We start from the raw sequence: 17,582 nt of genomic DNA, 5'->3' as shown, positions 1-17,582 counted from the left end.
AGGCATAGCCTAGCTGAGCCAAAAAAATCCCAGCTCAGCTGGAGATCTGCTGAATCCTAACCTGCACATTGTAGCAGATCTAGCCTTAGGGTTGTTCCCTTAGTGTACTACCTCAGAATACAGAGGGGTTGCTGGTTTAAAAATGCATGCATGTAAAAATCATCTTACTGAAAGGTCACATGTCAAAGAGAAGTCTGTAGCCTCAACTAACTTTGTCCTGATGTGTCTAAGCTTTCCATGTACAGTGGTACCTCAGGTTAAGAACTTAATTCGTTCTGGAGGTCTGTTCTTAACCTGAAACTGTTCTTAACCTGAAGCACCACTTTAGCTAATGGGGCCTCCTGCTGCCGCTGCACAATTTCTGTTCTCATCCTGAAGCAAAGTTCTTAACCTGAGATAATATTTCTGGGTTAGCGGAGTCTGTAACCTGAAGTGTATGTAACCCGAGATACAAGAGGTTTTTATATGTGGATACTATCAAGCATGCAATCTCCAGTGTAAATTCTTTGTGCGGTTTGAATTGAGTCAGTGACCTGTATAAATAAAATTGGCACACCTGGATACATTGCTTGTGGAGTTTGAACCTTAGCTAGTGTGCCTGGTGGTTTGCAGCCTGTGCCACTATTACATTTGTGAAGAAAACGTGAGAGAACCTTCATTGGATATGGATTTGGCAGTTTCTTTCCCTCTCTCTTCAGAATACATTTAAAGCAAAAGAGTGGTGTCCCTTGCTAGACCTCTGCAGATTTGAAAATTCTGCAGTGCATTGTGGGGAGGGAGGTAACTTATTTATAGGCTGATATTTAGACAGGAATGTAGTCGGAAATCATGGCAGGTGCAGCCCTACCCGTTTTGTGCAGGGCAACAAAATAATTCAGGGTGGCCTTTCTAGGTAGTGCATGTGCAAATATTTTAAATGATAGCTGTACTGGAAAATAATTCTCTCAACAATTACATGGATTTTTGCAGTCCTGCTGGTCTGGCAGACTTTTAAGAAGGTTTGTCATTTTAGCACTAGTAGAGTTAAAAGCAAAATGAATGCCTTTTCCGTCTTATCACTCTTACTTTCCTTGCCATATCATTTGAAAGCAACATGTATTTTGTTCGCCTTATCAGGGTAGATGTTCCTGCCCAGAGAATGCACATTAGCTGCTTACTCACTGTGCAACCAACGGCCCTTCAGTGCAGTTGTTAATTGTCCTGTTTCCTGTGATATTCAACTAATGCAGACACTGTTTCCTCTAGATCCAATTTAGATACGATTTTGTGTTGTGTTTTTGTATTCTCCAGTAAACAATGAAAGTTCTGTTGCTGAAAGAGCCTAAAGAAAGTGAAAACGGACCAGATCCATATATAAAAGTAAGTAACCTTTCGAAAGAGATTGAATTTAGATATTTGTATCTGAATTGTCATTCAACTTAACTCTGAGTTCTGCATTTTAGGTTAATGGACCTGTTCAGATAGCCACAGACAACCACTGGTCCGCAGATCATAAATAGGGTACAACTGCATTGTCATAAAAAGTATAGCTATTGCCAGGTTGGGCAGCAGGCCAGATAGATGTCCTCTCTTCCCGCTACGTCTCTGGAAAGAGTCGTTTGCAGTTTAAGCTGGAGGGGAATGCTTAAAGTTAGTAACCCAGAAGGTTAATAATACACCCTTCAAGTGTACTATATTCTCAGACTTCATATATTCAAGCTTCTCTGCTACAGGGGAAAAAACTGGTCAAGTTTCTCTGCCTGGTAGCAATTGTTTCCTGAAAACAGATGATGGACAGCATTGTTTCAAACTGATCTGTACAGCTTCGGTAGTTAGCATATACAGTAGTTTGGATTCTAAGGAAGCATATGTTGGTGTAAAATATAGCTGTCTCCCATATACCCCCACAATACCTTAAGATGTGAAGTGGCCTCGCTAAAAATGCCTGCATCTTCTGAAGCAAGATAGGGGTTCACAAGGAAAAACACATTTCTGATTGTTGAATGTAATGTTGAATGTATTGTTGAAGCTTACAGCCATGTCAGGGAAGGGGAACGAAGGCATGTGCAAGCTCAAGTCTTGCTGCAGCTGCTCCTCATGATTCTAAACCATGGTTTAGCATTAGGTGTAAACCAAGCCAACAGCTGTGCGGTTTGTTTGTTTGTTTGTTTGTTTGTTTGTTTATTTATTTGGGGTTTCATTTCACTTGTATGAAGAGTACATTAAAATACCACTTCTAGTCGCTAGGAAACATGCAACAATAATCTGCTGTTTTATCCATGTTACACACAGACCGGTGCGTGAAGTACATAAGGGAATCATGCAGATATGAAGTTCCATAATTATTCTTAAAGTGGGCTGCATGATTGCAAGGACAGCAAAGCTATTTAGTCTACATATAACCAAATGTAGGCCTGTTTTGAAGGACAACTGCTTTACACCGTAGGGCAGCTGTTGCATGTTCTCTAGCATAATTAATTATTATTGTAATTATGAACATATTATGCACGCAGGGGCATTTTTTCACTAACTTAAGGCACTTGGTCCAATGCAGCTGGCTTTTAAATAAAAACGCAAGTTTGCTTTTTTACCTAATCATGATTTGTTCCAAGTTATGCTGTTACCACTAAACAACAGTACAATCCTATACATGTCTACTCAGAAGTAAATCTAATTGTTTTCCGTGACATTTACTCCCAGCCTAAGTTACCTAGCTGATTTAAATGTTAAGAATAATTTTAATGTGTCAATCCTTATCTTATCCCAAAATTGTATGTCCTTTCATTCATAGGAACTGGGTTTGCATGGGCTTGAAGCAACTTTGATCCCAGTTTTAGCATTTGAATTTACATCTCTCCAAGCTTTCTCTGAAAGGGTAAGTCTTAACATTCTCTTCCTGTTAATAGCCTGTTCGGCAAAAAAAAAAAGCATCTAATTTTTAAAAACCCATTTGTTGGATTAGGAATGTAGGCTGCCATGGTATATAGCATTATGTTGACTAGAAGGGCTCTCTGCCCTATTTGAACCTCAGTTGCTTCTGGCCATAGGGGCATCTGGTATCAGCAGAGAGACCAGTCAGGTAATTATATTCCGTGGTGGAGGAAAAGATAAACCTTACTATTTGGCTTGACCTCCATGAGAATTGATACTCCTGCAAAGATGATAAAAGACAACTATCTAACAATGGTGAAAAAATGTGTTCACATACAAATACTGCATGCATACTGAATTTATCTAAAGTCCTTGCCATTCATGTTTTGTTTTGCTTGGGGAAGTTTGGCAAGAAATGATATATTCTTTGAATATGATTTTTGTTTACCAGTTTGGGGGTTTTAGATGTGATGCTCAGTTAACACATGCATTTTGGAACTGTAAGAGCCCTATTTCTTTTACCATTTTATACTCCATTCCAAAGAATATTTCATTGGAAGTTGGTCCCATTCATTGCCCCAAGGGTTGCTTCCTACTTACATATGTTTAAAGCTGCATCCTAAATCTCAAAGGTGAATTTAGTGCCCTGACAACCTGGATCAAAATATATGAGAATTGTTTTTTTAAAAAAATTCCTGCTTTTTTAGGTATCTAAGTGACTTAAATGAATATTTTTTTCAGTATGTTTATGAGCTTGTGAACTGAATGGTCTTATAGGGCCTGTCAGTCACTGAAACAGAGTTTTAAATACTAAGTAGTGTGATGACAAAATAGCAATGAGTCGAGCTGTGGATGATCCTGCTTTGATGCTACCATTTTGACAAAGACACTTGTTTCTACCACAGGATTAAAGGGGGGGGGGGTTTAATTACTTGTTTATAAATTTGAGTAATTAAACCTCATTACTAGCTGAGCACGTGCTTCTGAAGCTAAGGAAAGAGCTGCTAACCTCCATTTAAATAGGGGAACAGAAGCTAGTGTGTCTTCCCTAGCACACTGTAAATGCATGAAAAGCATTTTATTTTCTTGGAGGTTACTCTGGGGCAGGTTTCTTTCGTTTCGCATATCTCTTGCCAAACCCTTCAGCTGCAAAAACAAAGCTACTGGGATGTAGAAAAAATACTAATCAGTAAGTGAGCCAGCTTTGAGTCTGATTATGCCCACAGCTAGGATTATGAGCCACAGTTGATCACAGGTATAGTTCCCTTGAGCTAGTGTCCGGATGGTGCTATTTCTATAATTACACTTGCATTATATAAATAGTACTCTAAAGGGATGCTTAAAAGAAACATAAATCTTGAGATTTCTCTCTCACTCTCTGTATACATACACACACACATAAGCATGCAAACAAATATGCTTGATAATGGGATTTGGAATTGTAGACTCTTGCTGAAGGCTTAGACTATAAAGCCATATCAGTATCTAAACTATGTAACTGAATTATATATAAATGGTATTTTTAAGCTTAAGTAATATTTCTGTTTCAGGCTAAGCCTTTTCACATTTCCAAGACAGTGAGCCACAGTCCAGAGTCTTGAATGTCCTTGGAGTTTGCTTTGCTGGCTATGGCCAGTGAAGTTCTGAGAGTGCACAGAGCTCCTTTCCTTTCCTTAGGTTACAATAGGAAAGCCCTAGTTACATGTTTAGGGCTATTTTTTTGGATCACGGTAATTGACTTGGACAGATAATTACATTGAGGGTTTATATAAGGTGTAGCCAGTTTAGTGGCCTCTAGATGTTGCTGGGCTACAGCTTCCATAATCCCTGATCATTGGCCATGAGGGCTGGGCTTGATGGAAGTTGAAATCCAGCAACACCTGCAGGGCACCATGTTGGTGATCCTTGATTTACATATTCTGGCTGAGTATCGCTCTGGCATCCTTTAAGCTTTATAGGGGAAACCAAGACCCCTGGGAAGCTGGTGGAAGCTTCACCAGAACTCCATTTGCTACAGCATACCGTGGATGTTTTATGGGGTCAGTTTTCATCTGGTAAAATGTGCCCTTGCTTGTGTACAAAGGCTAAGGCTAGAACCTAGTTTTTGTATTGATCTGCGGGTGCTGAGACCCATTCTTCTAACCTTGTAAGCTGTTGCTTCAGTTCAGCAGAGCAGAGCATCAGATTTTTAGTGGTAGTTTGTTGTTCTACACCTCACTGATTCTGCCGAGAGAAAGTTGAACAGTTATTATGATGTTCCACAATAATTTTTCCTGCCCCATTAGTTGTGGGGAAAGCAATGAGTCTATTATTGTCGACAAGGATTCTCAAAATTTAGAGTTCTTGAGGCTGCCCAACTTAAACACACATGATTTCCTCCTTATGAAAGAATATGTCTAGGCAGGCATATCACACAGTGATATCAAAAATTCACTTGTCAGTTATTCAAGGTACAGTTCCCTTTAGGCAATGAATCACACAATAACATCTATTGCTATCCTAGGGTAACTTTACAGTAGGCTGTGGACACTCAGTGACAACTCCAGAGTCTTGGATTCTGAAGTCCCATCAAGCAATTGTTTTCTTACTGACCTGAAGTCAGCTGTAGGTCATGCCACCAACACGTCAAAGTTATATTGTAAAATGATAGGCTGCTGTTGAACTCAGACCATAGAAAACACAAACAAACAAACAAACAAAAAGACTTGACAGTATTGTCAATGCATGACTTAGTAATTTGGTGAAAATACTACTAAGGACACCAGGAGCCTTTGCTTTAAAAAGCAGCAGATGGAAGACTTTTTATTGTGTTTGATTTCTCATCGTTAACTTACACTTATTTTTCTCAATTTTTGTTGATGAATAGGTTTTTCACCCTCAACAGTATTCTGGACTAATTTTTACCAGCCCAAGAGCTGTAGAAGCCTTCAGATTATGTCTGGATGATAATACTAAAAAAAAAGGTAAGTGGGAATTTAGACAATACCATTAAATATGGTGAATTACTTTACTGTTTTCTCTCGAGATACAGTCATACCTCGGGTTAAAGTAGCTTCGGGTTGAGCGTTTTCGGGTTGCACTCTGCGGCGACCCGGAAGTAATGGAATGCGTTACTTCTGGGTTTCGCGCATGTGCAGATGCTAAAAATGATGTCACGCACATGCGCAGCTGCGGCAAATTGCGACCTGCACAGACTTCAGGATGCGAACGGGGCTCCGGAACCACTGTATATGCCTTAAAATGCATCCCCCCCCCCCAAATAAGCCCTTGAGTGTATAAACAGTTGAAGGGCTATTAGAATTCTCCATCATTCTTTGGGGGGGGGGGAGTGTTTACCATCCTACAGCAGAATCCTAACCATGTCTTTTCAAAAGGAAGACTTACGGAATTCAGTGGGACTTGCCCCAGTTAATGGAGTTAGGATTGCAATCCTAGTGAGTAACTGGATCAGATATTTTCAGAAGTTTTCTACCACATCCTTTTGTACTGGGATATGCAGTTACCTATGAGTGGTGGTATTAATTCAATGCATTGCTTAGGAACTTATTACATGCCCTAGCTTCCTTTTCTTTTGAGTAGTGCTGTGTTAATGTCAGTATTTTGATGCCAGCAGCGTCATGTGGACGCTGTGAAAAAACTGAGTCCATGAGCAGCACCCATCCCACAATGAACACCCATCTGGAAGCACTCTAAATATATGGATTAAGAAAGCAGCTTCAGACAAGAAACTGAAAGAAGCATCTATCCATCCAAATTTTCGAAGCATATTGGAGTACTGAGCAAAAACACATTTTTGTTTGCTTTGCATAGTCACTGACATTCATACTGTAGTAATAGTTATTCATATTTTGCTGAGCTCACATATTTTTCAAATAAACATTCTTTGGTGGGGCATGTCCAAATCAGCATTTTAGTATTTATACTGTATTGCAAAATGCTTACACATAATTTTAACGTTTCACAGTTTGGAAAAATTCTCTGAGAGAAAAGTGGAATACCAAATCCATTTATGTGGTGGGAAAAGCTACAGCTGAACTAGGTAAGCCACATTTTAAAAAGGCCTATAAAAATATTAATAAAAAGCTATACACCATACTTTGCAAAAGATACTGATGCTTATTTCTAGTTCCCTTCTATTTACTCCTTAATGGTCAAAATATTTGTCAGCCAGCAAAAATCTTAGAAGTGGCTTGTATGCCATCTGACCAGGAAATGAAAATGGATTGAATCTAAACTCATGCCAAGATGCTGAGCCATAAGCAGCCTAGGTTGTTGTCAAGGCAGGAAGCACAGGTTTCCGGGATTGGAGCCGGGGAGCAAGCAATCATATGAGCAAGAGCAGCTATAGAAGGCCCACCTGACAAGGTCCTTTAAACCAGTGGCTGGTGTGAGTAAGTCTGGGAGGACATCATACCCTTGGGAGCTCTTTTGGACTTGTTGCTGTAAGGGGCAGTACAGTGGTGCCTCGCAAGACGAAATTAATTCGTTCCGCGAGTTTTGTCGTCTTGCGATTTTTTTCGTCTTGCGAAGCACGGTGTCGGGAAAGTTTTGGAAAAGCTTCAAAAATCACCAAAGTCTTTAAAAACCTCAAAAAAGGCTACCACACTGCGTTCTATGAGTTGCTCCTCGAAGTCAAGTAGCAACTGTATTAACGGTGTTAAGAAAAAGGAAACAAACTTGCAAGACGTTTCCGTCTTGCGAAGCAAGCCCATAGGGAAAATCGTCTTGCGAAGCAGCTCAAAAAACAAAAAGCCCTTTCGTCTAGCGAGTTTTTTGTCTTGCGAGACATTCGTCTTGCGAGGTACCACTGTAGATCCATTGGTTCTAGCCAATGGAAACTGAACTTACAGACAACTTCACCATCTTGTGAAAATATATTGGATCACTTCTGATTAGGTTTGCTTGAGAATGGGACGGTGCCTGGCACATGGCTGTTTGGGTGTAAGCCCCATTGGGCTTACTCCCAGTTAGGTGTATCTTGGATCCCAGCCTTGGGTGCTGGAAGAAACTGGCCTCTTTGTCTCAGGATTAATGCCCTTCTCAGAGTAGGCAGAATGTCATCTTCTTTAAAAGAAACAGATGTTTTCTTTTTTTTAAAAAAAAAAAAATCTCCCCTGACCCAGAATATTTTTTAAAATTATTGTTCACTTTCAAATTTTCCATTCTTTGAGAAGGTAACTGAGCACACTCTTAAGTGAAGAGAGTTTCCATGGCCTTTTTGAGTCCTGCTGGGACAGTCTGACTCGAGCATAAAATAGATATTGCTCTGGTTTTGCTGGTCAGTCTAGGGACCTCCAGGGAAAGTACAGCCCCATTGGTTCTTCTGGACATTTTATCTGCTTTTGATTTCACTTAATATCTGTGTGAAACCTCCAGGATGGACCACCTGAGAATTTAGTGTGGTGTTACCAACCACTGGTGGCACTCAGCTCATTCTCTTTTATAAAAGTCCATCAGTTTTGCATAATTCCAGGTTTAGCAGTGCAGGTCAGGAGGTGGAAACGGAGAGTATATATGCTGTGCTGTGCTATGACTCATGGCTGTAATGTGGTTTGAATAAGACTGTTTTGGAAACTGCGGCTCCTGCAAAATGCTGCAGTGCACCTTGTTTCTGCTGTGAGATTGAGAGAGCTTGTTATTCCAATGCTCAATTGATTGCATGAGCTGCAAGTATGCTTCCTGGCACAACACAGGGTGCTGGGTTTTTACATTTAAATCCTTCCACTCTGAACCTAGGTTTCCAGACAGATCCCTCTCCTAATTCTACCACAAACTCCTACTTTCTCTTTACACACACAAAATACTTGTGTCCTTCTTACTACAATGAGAGAGAGGAGGATTCAAGGGCAAACTGTCATTTATCACATTTATAGCTTGCCCTTTATGGCAGTTTGAACCTGTTTCTCTAATTCCAGTCCTACATCACACTAGCAAACGTTCATCTTTAACAGGCAATTTTTAGAGATGGGCAGAGGAACCCCTACCCATGTAGGAGCATCTTGAATAGAAGTGGAAGCAAAGCACTGCTGCTATACATGCTGTTCGTGCTGCATTGCTTCAGCTGCTGTGGATCAAAAAAGTATTTGGTGCACTCCTTGGGGCAGTGTTCCAGTTATCAGAATCTGGCCTACAAAGACGAATCCTGTTTTGTTACTGTGGCTGTACTGTTGCATTGTTTTCCATCCCGTCGATCACATCGTTGGATAGCAAATTATAATTCTCACTTGTATGTATCTCTATAAAGCGCATTTTAAACATTGATTTATGATAATGTTACAAAGTATTTTTTAAAATACGAATATCCTCACTGACTCAGTAGAACTTTAAACTCATTCTAAGGAATCATTTTTCTCTCTTTCTTTCAGTGGCTGAAATAGGTCTCACATCACAAGGAGAGAGCTCTGGGAATGCTGAAAAACTAGCTGAATACATTTGTTCTCGTAAGCAGAATAACATTTTTCAACGATTGGGTTATTGTTTTATCATTTTCTATTGTCACACACATTTTCTTTAAAAAAGGGGGGGGTGTTATGCTTTATACGGAATGCATATTTTTCTATCCTGGTTGATAATGAAAAGTCTAGAATCCTGTAGGACCTGTATGAAAATAGTTGCATTGTCTTCAGAGCTGACTTTGGCTGAGTTGCTTGGGCAAATATATCAACTGGCTCCTTAATTAAATAGGTAGTGTTAGTCTTTTTCCTCGAGACAGATCTTAAAGTCTTTTAGAATTTAATGTCTCTGCATAATTTGTTATAGAAGAAGGAGATACTGCCGGGGCTGGTGCCTCTTACGTAGGCCAGAGCTATCAGGCTGTTATTCTTTTTCTTCTTCTTTTTTGTAAACACAAGTTTAAAAAGATTAGCATTACTTTTCAGATATCACATTGGCATTTCAATTAACCGACACAAGCCTTGGTAGGATTGATATTAACATATTTTGCTTTTATCTCTCAAAATAACGCTCTGTATTCTGTCTCAAGTCCTTTGTTGCTTCCTGTAATTTATTACTAACATATCTGTGGTGCCTAATAAAACTTCAGTTTGCAATTAGGTTATTCTGATAAATCTGTGCAGACTCCTAATAAGGTCCCTCAGCTTGATTTTACTGGAATGAGCCTGTTTTCTTCACCCTGGAGAAAACTCAGGAGCTTAAGACTAAGAGGCAAGAATGTACTTGTAGCATTTAAAATAAACACCCCAAACCATGTTTTCTTTTATCTGGTTTAAAAACAATTTGGAAAAAAGCAAATCCTCTGCAAATAGTAGGACCAGAGAATTTTAAATTGTTTTACCCCTCCACTTTCTCCAGTCCAGATCACCTAATTTCATGGGCAAACCTTCCAGGCATTCCTAGTTTGGCTCAGAAGAGCAACACATGTTTTCTTAATATGTGTATGCACCGATCCTGAATGTGCAAGCATGCAACAGAAATATATACATAAATCTATATTATCTATCTAGTGCTGGGGGCACAAAAGTGCCTTTAAGAAGAATGAGTAGAATAGAGATGAGGTTTCAGTAGGAGCCATGTGATTTCTCCCTGGCGTTTCCTAAATCAGTTCTGAAGAAGCAAGCTGTACACATTAGGCAAAGGACCACACCCTTCTTCTGCTCCAGGATAATCTCTCTGCTTGTGGTTGGGTAATGGAGTGTGAACCATGAGCCTCTTGAAAACACCAGACCATTATAAGAATACAGTCAGCTTGAATGATTGAAAACCAGAAGTGAGCGTTCCTTCAGTTGGAAGCTGAATGCCTGGCGGTGCTTCCATGGCTTCCGATTGGCTGCAGGAGCTTCTTGCAGCCAAACAGAAGCCACATTTTGGAAGTCAAATGTTTCGGAAGTCAAACGGATTTCCAGAACGGATTCTGTTCGATGTCCGAGGTACGACTGTATCAGAGCCCTGCTGCATGTAGTCTAGAATTGAATTTCCAACAGTGGCCATACAGATTCTTCTGGGAAGCAGGATATGAGGGCAACAGCCCTCTTCTCTTGGTCCCCAGCATCTGATATTCAGAGGTATAGTTTTTGTGGCCAACTAATAGACTTCCTTTCCATGAATGTGTCTTAATCCATTTCTAGAACCAGCTAAGCTAATGACTACCAGCACATCTTGCAACAGTGAATTCCATAAATTGATTTAAAAAAACATATTAGTAGGAATATGTTGTATGAATGTATGCAAGGATGACTGTTCTCCAATAAGAAGGTCTGTCTGAGGACATTTGTGTGATGGTTCCCCTAAGAGAACTTGTAGGGGTTCAAAAAAGTGAATGTCCATTTTAAAAACCAGAAAATGGGTGTGTTATATATCCCCAATAAGACAACTTGTATCTGGAACATCTTTTCAAACCACCCTGTTCCTTCTTGTGACAGCCTTGACCTTTCCTTTGTGTGGAATGTCAGACAGCAAATTTATTCAGCTGAAATGAGTCTTTAAATAGCTAAACAAGTATGAGGAATGCCAAGTGACTGAAGGGGAGGGAGAAAACTTATTAAGATGATTGGAAGCATTGTGCTTGGTAGCTCTCTGTTGAATAGCAAAGAAATGGAGCATAGCAAGGCAATTTATCTTTTTGCCAGAACTCTTTAGCCAAAATATCCATGTCTTGGCAATGGAAACCTGTTTTTTTTTTTTAAATAAAAAAACATGCTAAAGAGCTTCTGCTACATGTGAAACACCTATGTGCCTTGAACTTTATTTTCAGTAGTCTTAAGGGTGCAAGTAACACATATCATACTTTTCACTGTGTGTTTGTAGTGTGATGGTTTAAAAGTATTATTTGGGGACTTTGTGCTTAAAATGACCTCATGAATTAAATATATTTTTATTTTATTTTTTCAAACAGGGGAGTCACCCAATTCATTGCCTCTGTTTTTTCCTTGCGGGGCTCTCAAAAGGGAAACACTTCCAACAATGCTCAGTGGGAAAGGTTTGATTTAAATCGTTTAAAGTGTTTTTGAAGTTTGGTCCTTCAATTTGAGAAACACAGAGTGCATGAGAGACAGTGCCAGTTATCAGACCAATAACCGGCTTTGCATACTTGTGGGCTCCGTCAAACATTGCCATCTCAGTGGTGCTACTGGGTAGTTTATGTTGATGCTCTTTCTGTGACAACCTGGATCAGTCCAAGGGGCAAGTTCATCCTAATGCAGCCTGCAAAGTTTCAGTGTGTGCCCAATGTTTGCCTTTGTTGAAATCAGAAGAGTGGTGCGTAAGTGAACCTATACATCATCCCCATATACAATAAGTCATCCTCACCCATTTCTGTGGCAAGCACAACAAGGCAGGTCACTGCCATTTAAATAATCAATTAAGATGGTTCCTGGGGTTGGTGATGATGACTCAGCATGCTATTTTGGCACAGCATATTCAGTTACAGTGCCTGCATTTTTTAGCCCTTGAAAAATATTCAGGTAGAAGAGGAGGAGGAGTTTGGATTTGATATCCCGCTTTATCACTACCCTAAGGAGTCTCAAAGCGGCTAACAATCTCCTTTCCCTTCCTCCCCCACAACAAACACTCTGTGAGGTGAGTGAGGCTGAGAGACTTCAGAGAAGTGTGACTAGCCCAAGGTCACCCAGCAGCTGCATGTGGAGGAGCGGGGAAGTGAACCCGGTTCACCAGATTACAAGTCTACCGCTCTTAACCACTACACCACACTGGTACATAGTGTTGTGTGGGATTTTTGTTCAGTTTATCTCATATGCTTTGGTTAGCAAGTCTTTGCATGTTTATTGTAAATGACAATAAACCCTTAAAATATTTTTCCCCCAAATAATTTTGTTTTCAAAACAAAGAGGTGGTTGTTTATTTTAGATTTGGGGCAGCATCTGCTAGATACCCATCCATGTTAGTATTAATGCTCAGGATGACATCAGTTTAAATGTTTGTGTTTTGATTTAACTGAAACCGATAAGCTTAATCAGTAATATATTTCACTGTTTTGTTGCAGGCATTGCACTAGAGGGCCTTACTGTTTACCAAACTACTCAACATCTTAATCTTCAAGACTCCTTGAGGAATTATTTCTCACAACAGGTATCTCACTTCTCAAGTGAGCATTTATCTACATTATGATAAATTTTATTACGTTCTCTTGGTTGTCTGTTAAGTTACTATTGCCAAGGACAACCAGCAAGCTGCTTAAGCAATTTCTCCAGCCCCCTCCCCTAGCTGTGGAGGCAGAATTCCTCTGGCTGTGCTTTTAGTCATCTTAGATATAATGCATTTGTTTGATAAAAATGGAAGTGGTCCCCAGACATTTTTGTGATACGAAACACAATAGCTCTTAAACCTATTGATGGTTTTATGTTATATAATCCTTGAACATTTCTTACCACACTAATGGTATAGACATATATCTTTTTTCCTCCTGCAATTGAGATGTTCAACCTATTTTAGATGCTCTCACAGAAAGAACTCAAATAATCTTACCTTCCAGGTAACTTGTGTGTTTTGTTCCCAGCTTCATGGGGGTTTTTTGAGGGGTTATGGCAGCGATCTAGAATTAGAAGGGTCCCACTAAAGTAAATGGGGCTGCTGCCAATTAGGTGGACTTGAGGTTATATCTTATTGTCGTCTTCTTGTACTTCCTAAAACTTTTTTTTTTGTAGAAAAATCTTTTTTTTCCCTTTCTGCAGTAAAGCATTTATTGTTCTAAGGGAATTCACACTGTTGAATGTAAAGGGTTAACACAGGTTGTTCATTTGCACCATCTCCGCCCGTGCCCCTCAGTGGGAATTAGGAATTTTGTAGGGATGCTGTTTTTTTCCATGCTGAATACTTTTAGGAGAGATCTTACTCTAATGCCATTGTTGAGATTAGTTCTCTAGCTCACGTATATTTTTTTATGCCACAGCAGGCTGTCTTCCACACAACTGAATGCTTGACTCTGCATGGTCATTTGTGGAGCATATAGTTGGTGTTGGATCAGTAGCCCAGAGTAAGTTTAGAAGGGAGCCCTTGAAGGATTTTTGTTTGATTAAAAGTGCATTAGAAAGGAGAGGTTATATTGGCTGTGGGATCTTGACTGTAGAACCCAAGCTACGCAGTTGCCTATTACAATTAGAAATGTGAGGTTCATTTACAAAACTTTAAGTAACTATGTTACTATGAGGAATTGTTTGTAGACAGGAATAAAAAGGACTTCTTTCAGGAAACATTAGCCTGGTCTTCTAGTGACCTCCTCCCAATCAAACTGGAAAAATCAAACTTCATGCATTCTTGGGCAAAACAGCAACTGAAATGTGATGTTGTGTTGCTTTATGTACATGTGGTAAGAGCCCCCCGCTAGCTGTAATATCCACTGCAGCAACTTCAAAACCGACTTTTAAGCTGCAAAGTGGCCATGGTGAATACAAAACAAAAAAACAACCCTGGTTGAACATACATCAAGAGATTCAACCAGGAAGAAATATCAGCTCTCCTTCTCTTTTAAATATTTTTCCACAGGGTATTCCTGCAAGTATCACGTTTTTCAGTCCATCTGGTGTCAAATATTGTATGAAGCAGATTCAGGAATTGGCTGGTGATCTCTTTCCCCAAATTAAGGTACAAATCTGTTGGAGAGGTAATATTGCATTTGGTTCAAACAGAATTCTGATTCAAGGGTCTTGGATTCCTGATTATCATTTTGCTTTAAGCTTTTCTGTCTCTTAACTTTGTGCTGTGGGTGGCAACTGTTCGCTGTCAATTGCCTTAATATCCTTTGTAGAAAGACACTTTATGAATTGGGGGACATGTTTTTCCTATAGTGTCGAGGGATACAGAACTTATTTACTGACTCAGAATCACATTAATCTATGGATGTTTCAGTGTGTTAGCAACCAAACAGTAATGAGAGTTTGATATACAACCATTATGGAATAACTGCAGGGAAAAGAAGCAGCAAAGGCATGCACGCCATTGGAAGCCGACACCATTTCACTTGATTTATTTCTTCACTTCACTGTTTGCAGAATATGAATTATCAACCACTTGTGACATTGAGTGCATATTCACATGTGTTTATATTTTACCACCCAGGTGGGGGTGGAGATTTGTATTGAGGCCACAACACAAGGAGGGAGGGAGATAATATTTTCCACCCATGTTGCAGTTCTGATGAAAGTCACCATCCTGAAAACGCTATTGGCATCAATAGCTGCTTTCACCCTGGGATAAATAGTGGGGGCAGGGTGCAAAGAGTTGCCCAGCTGCACCACAATCCCAATCTAGTAATGGTTTACACTTTGAGCAGGACAAACCATGATATCTGGTCTGGATGTAATGCTAAACCAAGTGGGTCCAACAAGGAGGAGCAAAACAGGAGAGACCAGCATGTTCACACTAAACCATTAAAGATGGGTAGTATGACGTGTGAGCAAAGCCATTCTATAGTTTGAGCATGAACACAGCATATATTAAGATGGGGCTTAATTTCCTGCCCTACTTGAATTTTGAATTAGTAGTGCGAACTTGCTTGCTATGTAATTTCAAGGCTGGCTATTGGTACCAGACGTAAGTTAAAGAGGGTACGTTGACATTTATTAGTCCAAACTTCATTGGTATGAGAAAATAAGTTCAATAGATCTTTATTGCAACTTGAAGACCAATGAAAAGGGATGCATTTTAGCCCTTGATCCAAAACCACATACATACATGAGTTTGGAATACATTTCTGAAAGGCTAGGGTGTTGATCTACATGGGGAAATGTTATCAGGCAGCTGGCTGACATAGCAAGAGCTGAAGTCAATACTGTATCGGTCTCTACTGTGTTAACACGAGTGTCATTTCAGTTTGCTGCTATAGGTCCAACAACAGCTGAAGCTATAACTGCTCAAGGCGTCTCAGTGAGCTGCATTGCCAGTAGCCCAACTCCAGAGGATCTCACTGCTTGCATTAAAAGGAGTCTCCAGTTGTAGAACTGACGGATTTTAAGGCTGTGTGTATTGGATATTACGCTATTTCGCAGAAATGACATCTCTAAAATGAAAACTTATTGTCAGTGGGTGTAACATTCATTGGGATTAGAAGTCATATTCAGCTCTGGCCTGTAAGACACTTAATGTATGCCTTTATACTGTATTAACAGTGGTGCTAAATACAAATTAAAATGGACAGTAATAGTAGCTGTCTAGCACAGTTAACAGCTTGTCTAATCTTACCCTGATAAATGTGAGCTTTTTTAAAAAAAGTTTTAGAAATAGTAATAATGAAGCATTAGGTGTTCTGTTGCCTTCTAATTAAGTCTCACATTTAATGTAAGCAATGTTGCTATAATCCAGATGCAATTTTCATTGCACCTAAGTTCCCTTCAGAAATCCAGGGTAGATTTCAATGTCGGGTTATGGTCAGTGCAAGCATTGCAACCTGCCAGACAGACTAATCCCCTATGTGCTGTTCTGGGAATTCTTCTAACGCCCCTGAGCCAATTTCAGATGGGAAGCAGAGGGAAGAAAAAAGAGAAAGCTCAATTGCATGAGTGAAAACCCTCGTGCTGATTGGACACTTTACATGAAATCTGCCCATTGACTAAAAGCAGACTTCCAGAGACACTCCACCATACACTTGGGGTGGGATATTGGTTGCCTCCTATGTACTTTACACCTTATGCAGATTTTCGTAATTGTACGTTCTCTGCTACTGTGAATAATAGCATATAAATGAGATATTTGATCATAGGCTGTGAATATGTTCATTTCAAATTAGTCGCTTCTGACAAGTGTTCTGTATATCAAGTATCTCAGTTTATACAAGCACATTGTGTGCTCCTGTTTAAATCATGTTTTGCATCATCCTTTGAAAGAGGGAAAGAATGATTTCCAAGTCACAATTCCAATAAACAAGTTACAAAATATTCTTGATGTTCTGGTTATACCTTGAAAAACATAGGCACCTAACCTTGTGAATTCAGACCGTTTGTATGTTTTATTGAAGAAGGCCAGGGTGGCAAACACTTCCACAATTTAAAAACATCAATTCAAAAGTCTAGAATTGTTAAAAACATTAATTTCCTAAAGTGATCTCAAGATTGCCAAGAACAGTAGTCTTCAGAGGTTCTACTGCTGTAAAAGTAGTTAGTAGAGGTTTTTCCTTTCCTCACTTGCAATGCCAGAACTGGTCACCTAGTTAAATTGATTTTGCAATAGGGGCCACAGCTTGAGTTTGGCTGGAATCTATCTGGTGAAATGTGACCTTGCCATAGTGACTCATGCACTGGTTACATCCACAATGAATTAGAATAATGCTCTCCTTTCAGTTAAGAAAATTCCATTGGTACAGAATGCAGCAGCAATAATGCTTGTGGGAGCCAATTCTGTACTTTTTGCCAGTTTCATTTCCAGGTCCATTTAAAGTTTCAGTTTTGAACTTTTAAAGCCCTCAAAGTTCTGAGATCATGTTATCTGAAGGACCAACTACACCCCTATGAGACTGCCAGGCATTCAGATCAACCTACAAAGTCCTACTGTGTGACCTGTCAAAATGTTAAGACAGGTAGCAGGGAAACACTCCCTGTAAGCTTTGCATTTCTCTCTCCATTTTATTTTCTGTTGTACTTAGACCAGTTCAGAATCATGGACAATATCTCTCGCTGGTTCTTGGTCATGATGGCGATACAGAATAGCAGTGGAATCTTGTTCACTGGGGCAAATGGCGCACTGCCATACCAACCTGTCTGCCTTCCTCCATAACAAGCAGTCCACTGGACGGCGGTGACTGTCCCCTCCTCTTGATTCTCATGTTG

At 39.8% G+C, this 17,582-nt stretch overlaps 2 protein-coding genes across 5 annotated transcripts in view; one reads left to right on the top strand and one right to left on the bottom strand.

Moving 5' to 3' along the window:
- The window catches only part of UROS (uroporphyrinogen III synthase), a 21,659-nt gene extending 4,965 nt beyond the window's left edge, over positions 1-16,694 (top strand). For all 3 annotated transcript variants that reach the window (XM_081005330.1, XM_081005331.1, XM_081005329.1), the window contains exons 2-10: positions 1,291-1,359; positions 2,771-2,854; positions 5,717-5,813; positions 6,815-6,889; positions 9,216-9,290; positions 11,702-11,785; positions 12,809-12,894; positions 14,308-14,406; positions 15,634-16,694. In XM_081005330.1, the coding sequence (XP_080861456.1) occupies positions 1,297-1,359; positions 2,771-2,854; positions 5,717-5,813; positions 6,815-6,889; positions 9,216-9,290; positions 11,702-11,785; positions 12,809-12,894; positions 14,308-14,406; positions 15,634-15,759 (789 nt within the window). In that variant the 5' untranslated portion in view covers positions 1,291-1,296 and the 3' untranslated portion in view covers positions 15,760-16,694. The remainder of the gene's footprint in view (positions 1-1,290; positions 1,360-2,770; positions 2,855-5,716; positions 5,814-6,814; positions 6,890-9,215; positions 9,291-11,701; positions 11,786-12,808; positions 12,895-14,307; positions 14,407-15,633) is intronic.
- EDRF1 (erythroid differentiation regulatory factor 1) overlaps positions 16,030-17,582 on the bottom strand; it is a 37,738-nt gene continuing 36,185 nt past the window's right edge. For both annotated transcript variants that reach the window (XM_081005195.1, XM_081005197.1), the window contains one exon: positions 16,030-17,582. In XM_081005195.1, the coding sequence (XP_080861321.1) occupies positions 17,477-17,582 (106 nt within the window). In that variant the 3' untranslated portion in view covers positions 16,030-17,476.

The sequence above is a fragment of the Podarcis pityusensis genome, assembly GCF_964106645.2.
Source record: "Podarcis pityusensis genome assembly, chromosome: 5".
In the NCBI taxonomy this organism is placed as follows: Eukaryota; Metazoa; Chordata; class Lepidosauria; order Squamata; family Lacertidae; genus Podarcis; species Podarcis pityusensis.
The sequence above is the reverse complement of the archived record's forward strand: the minus strand, read 5'-3'. Positions and strand labels throughout refer to the sequence as shown.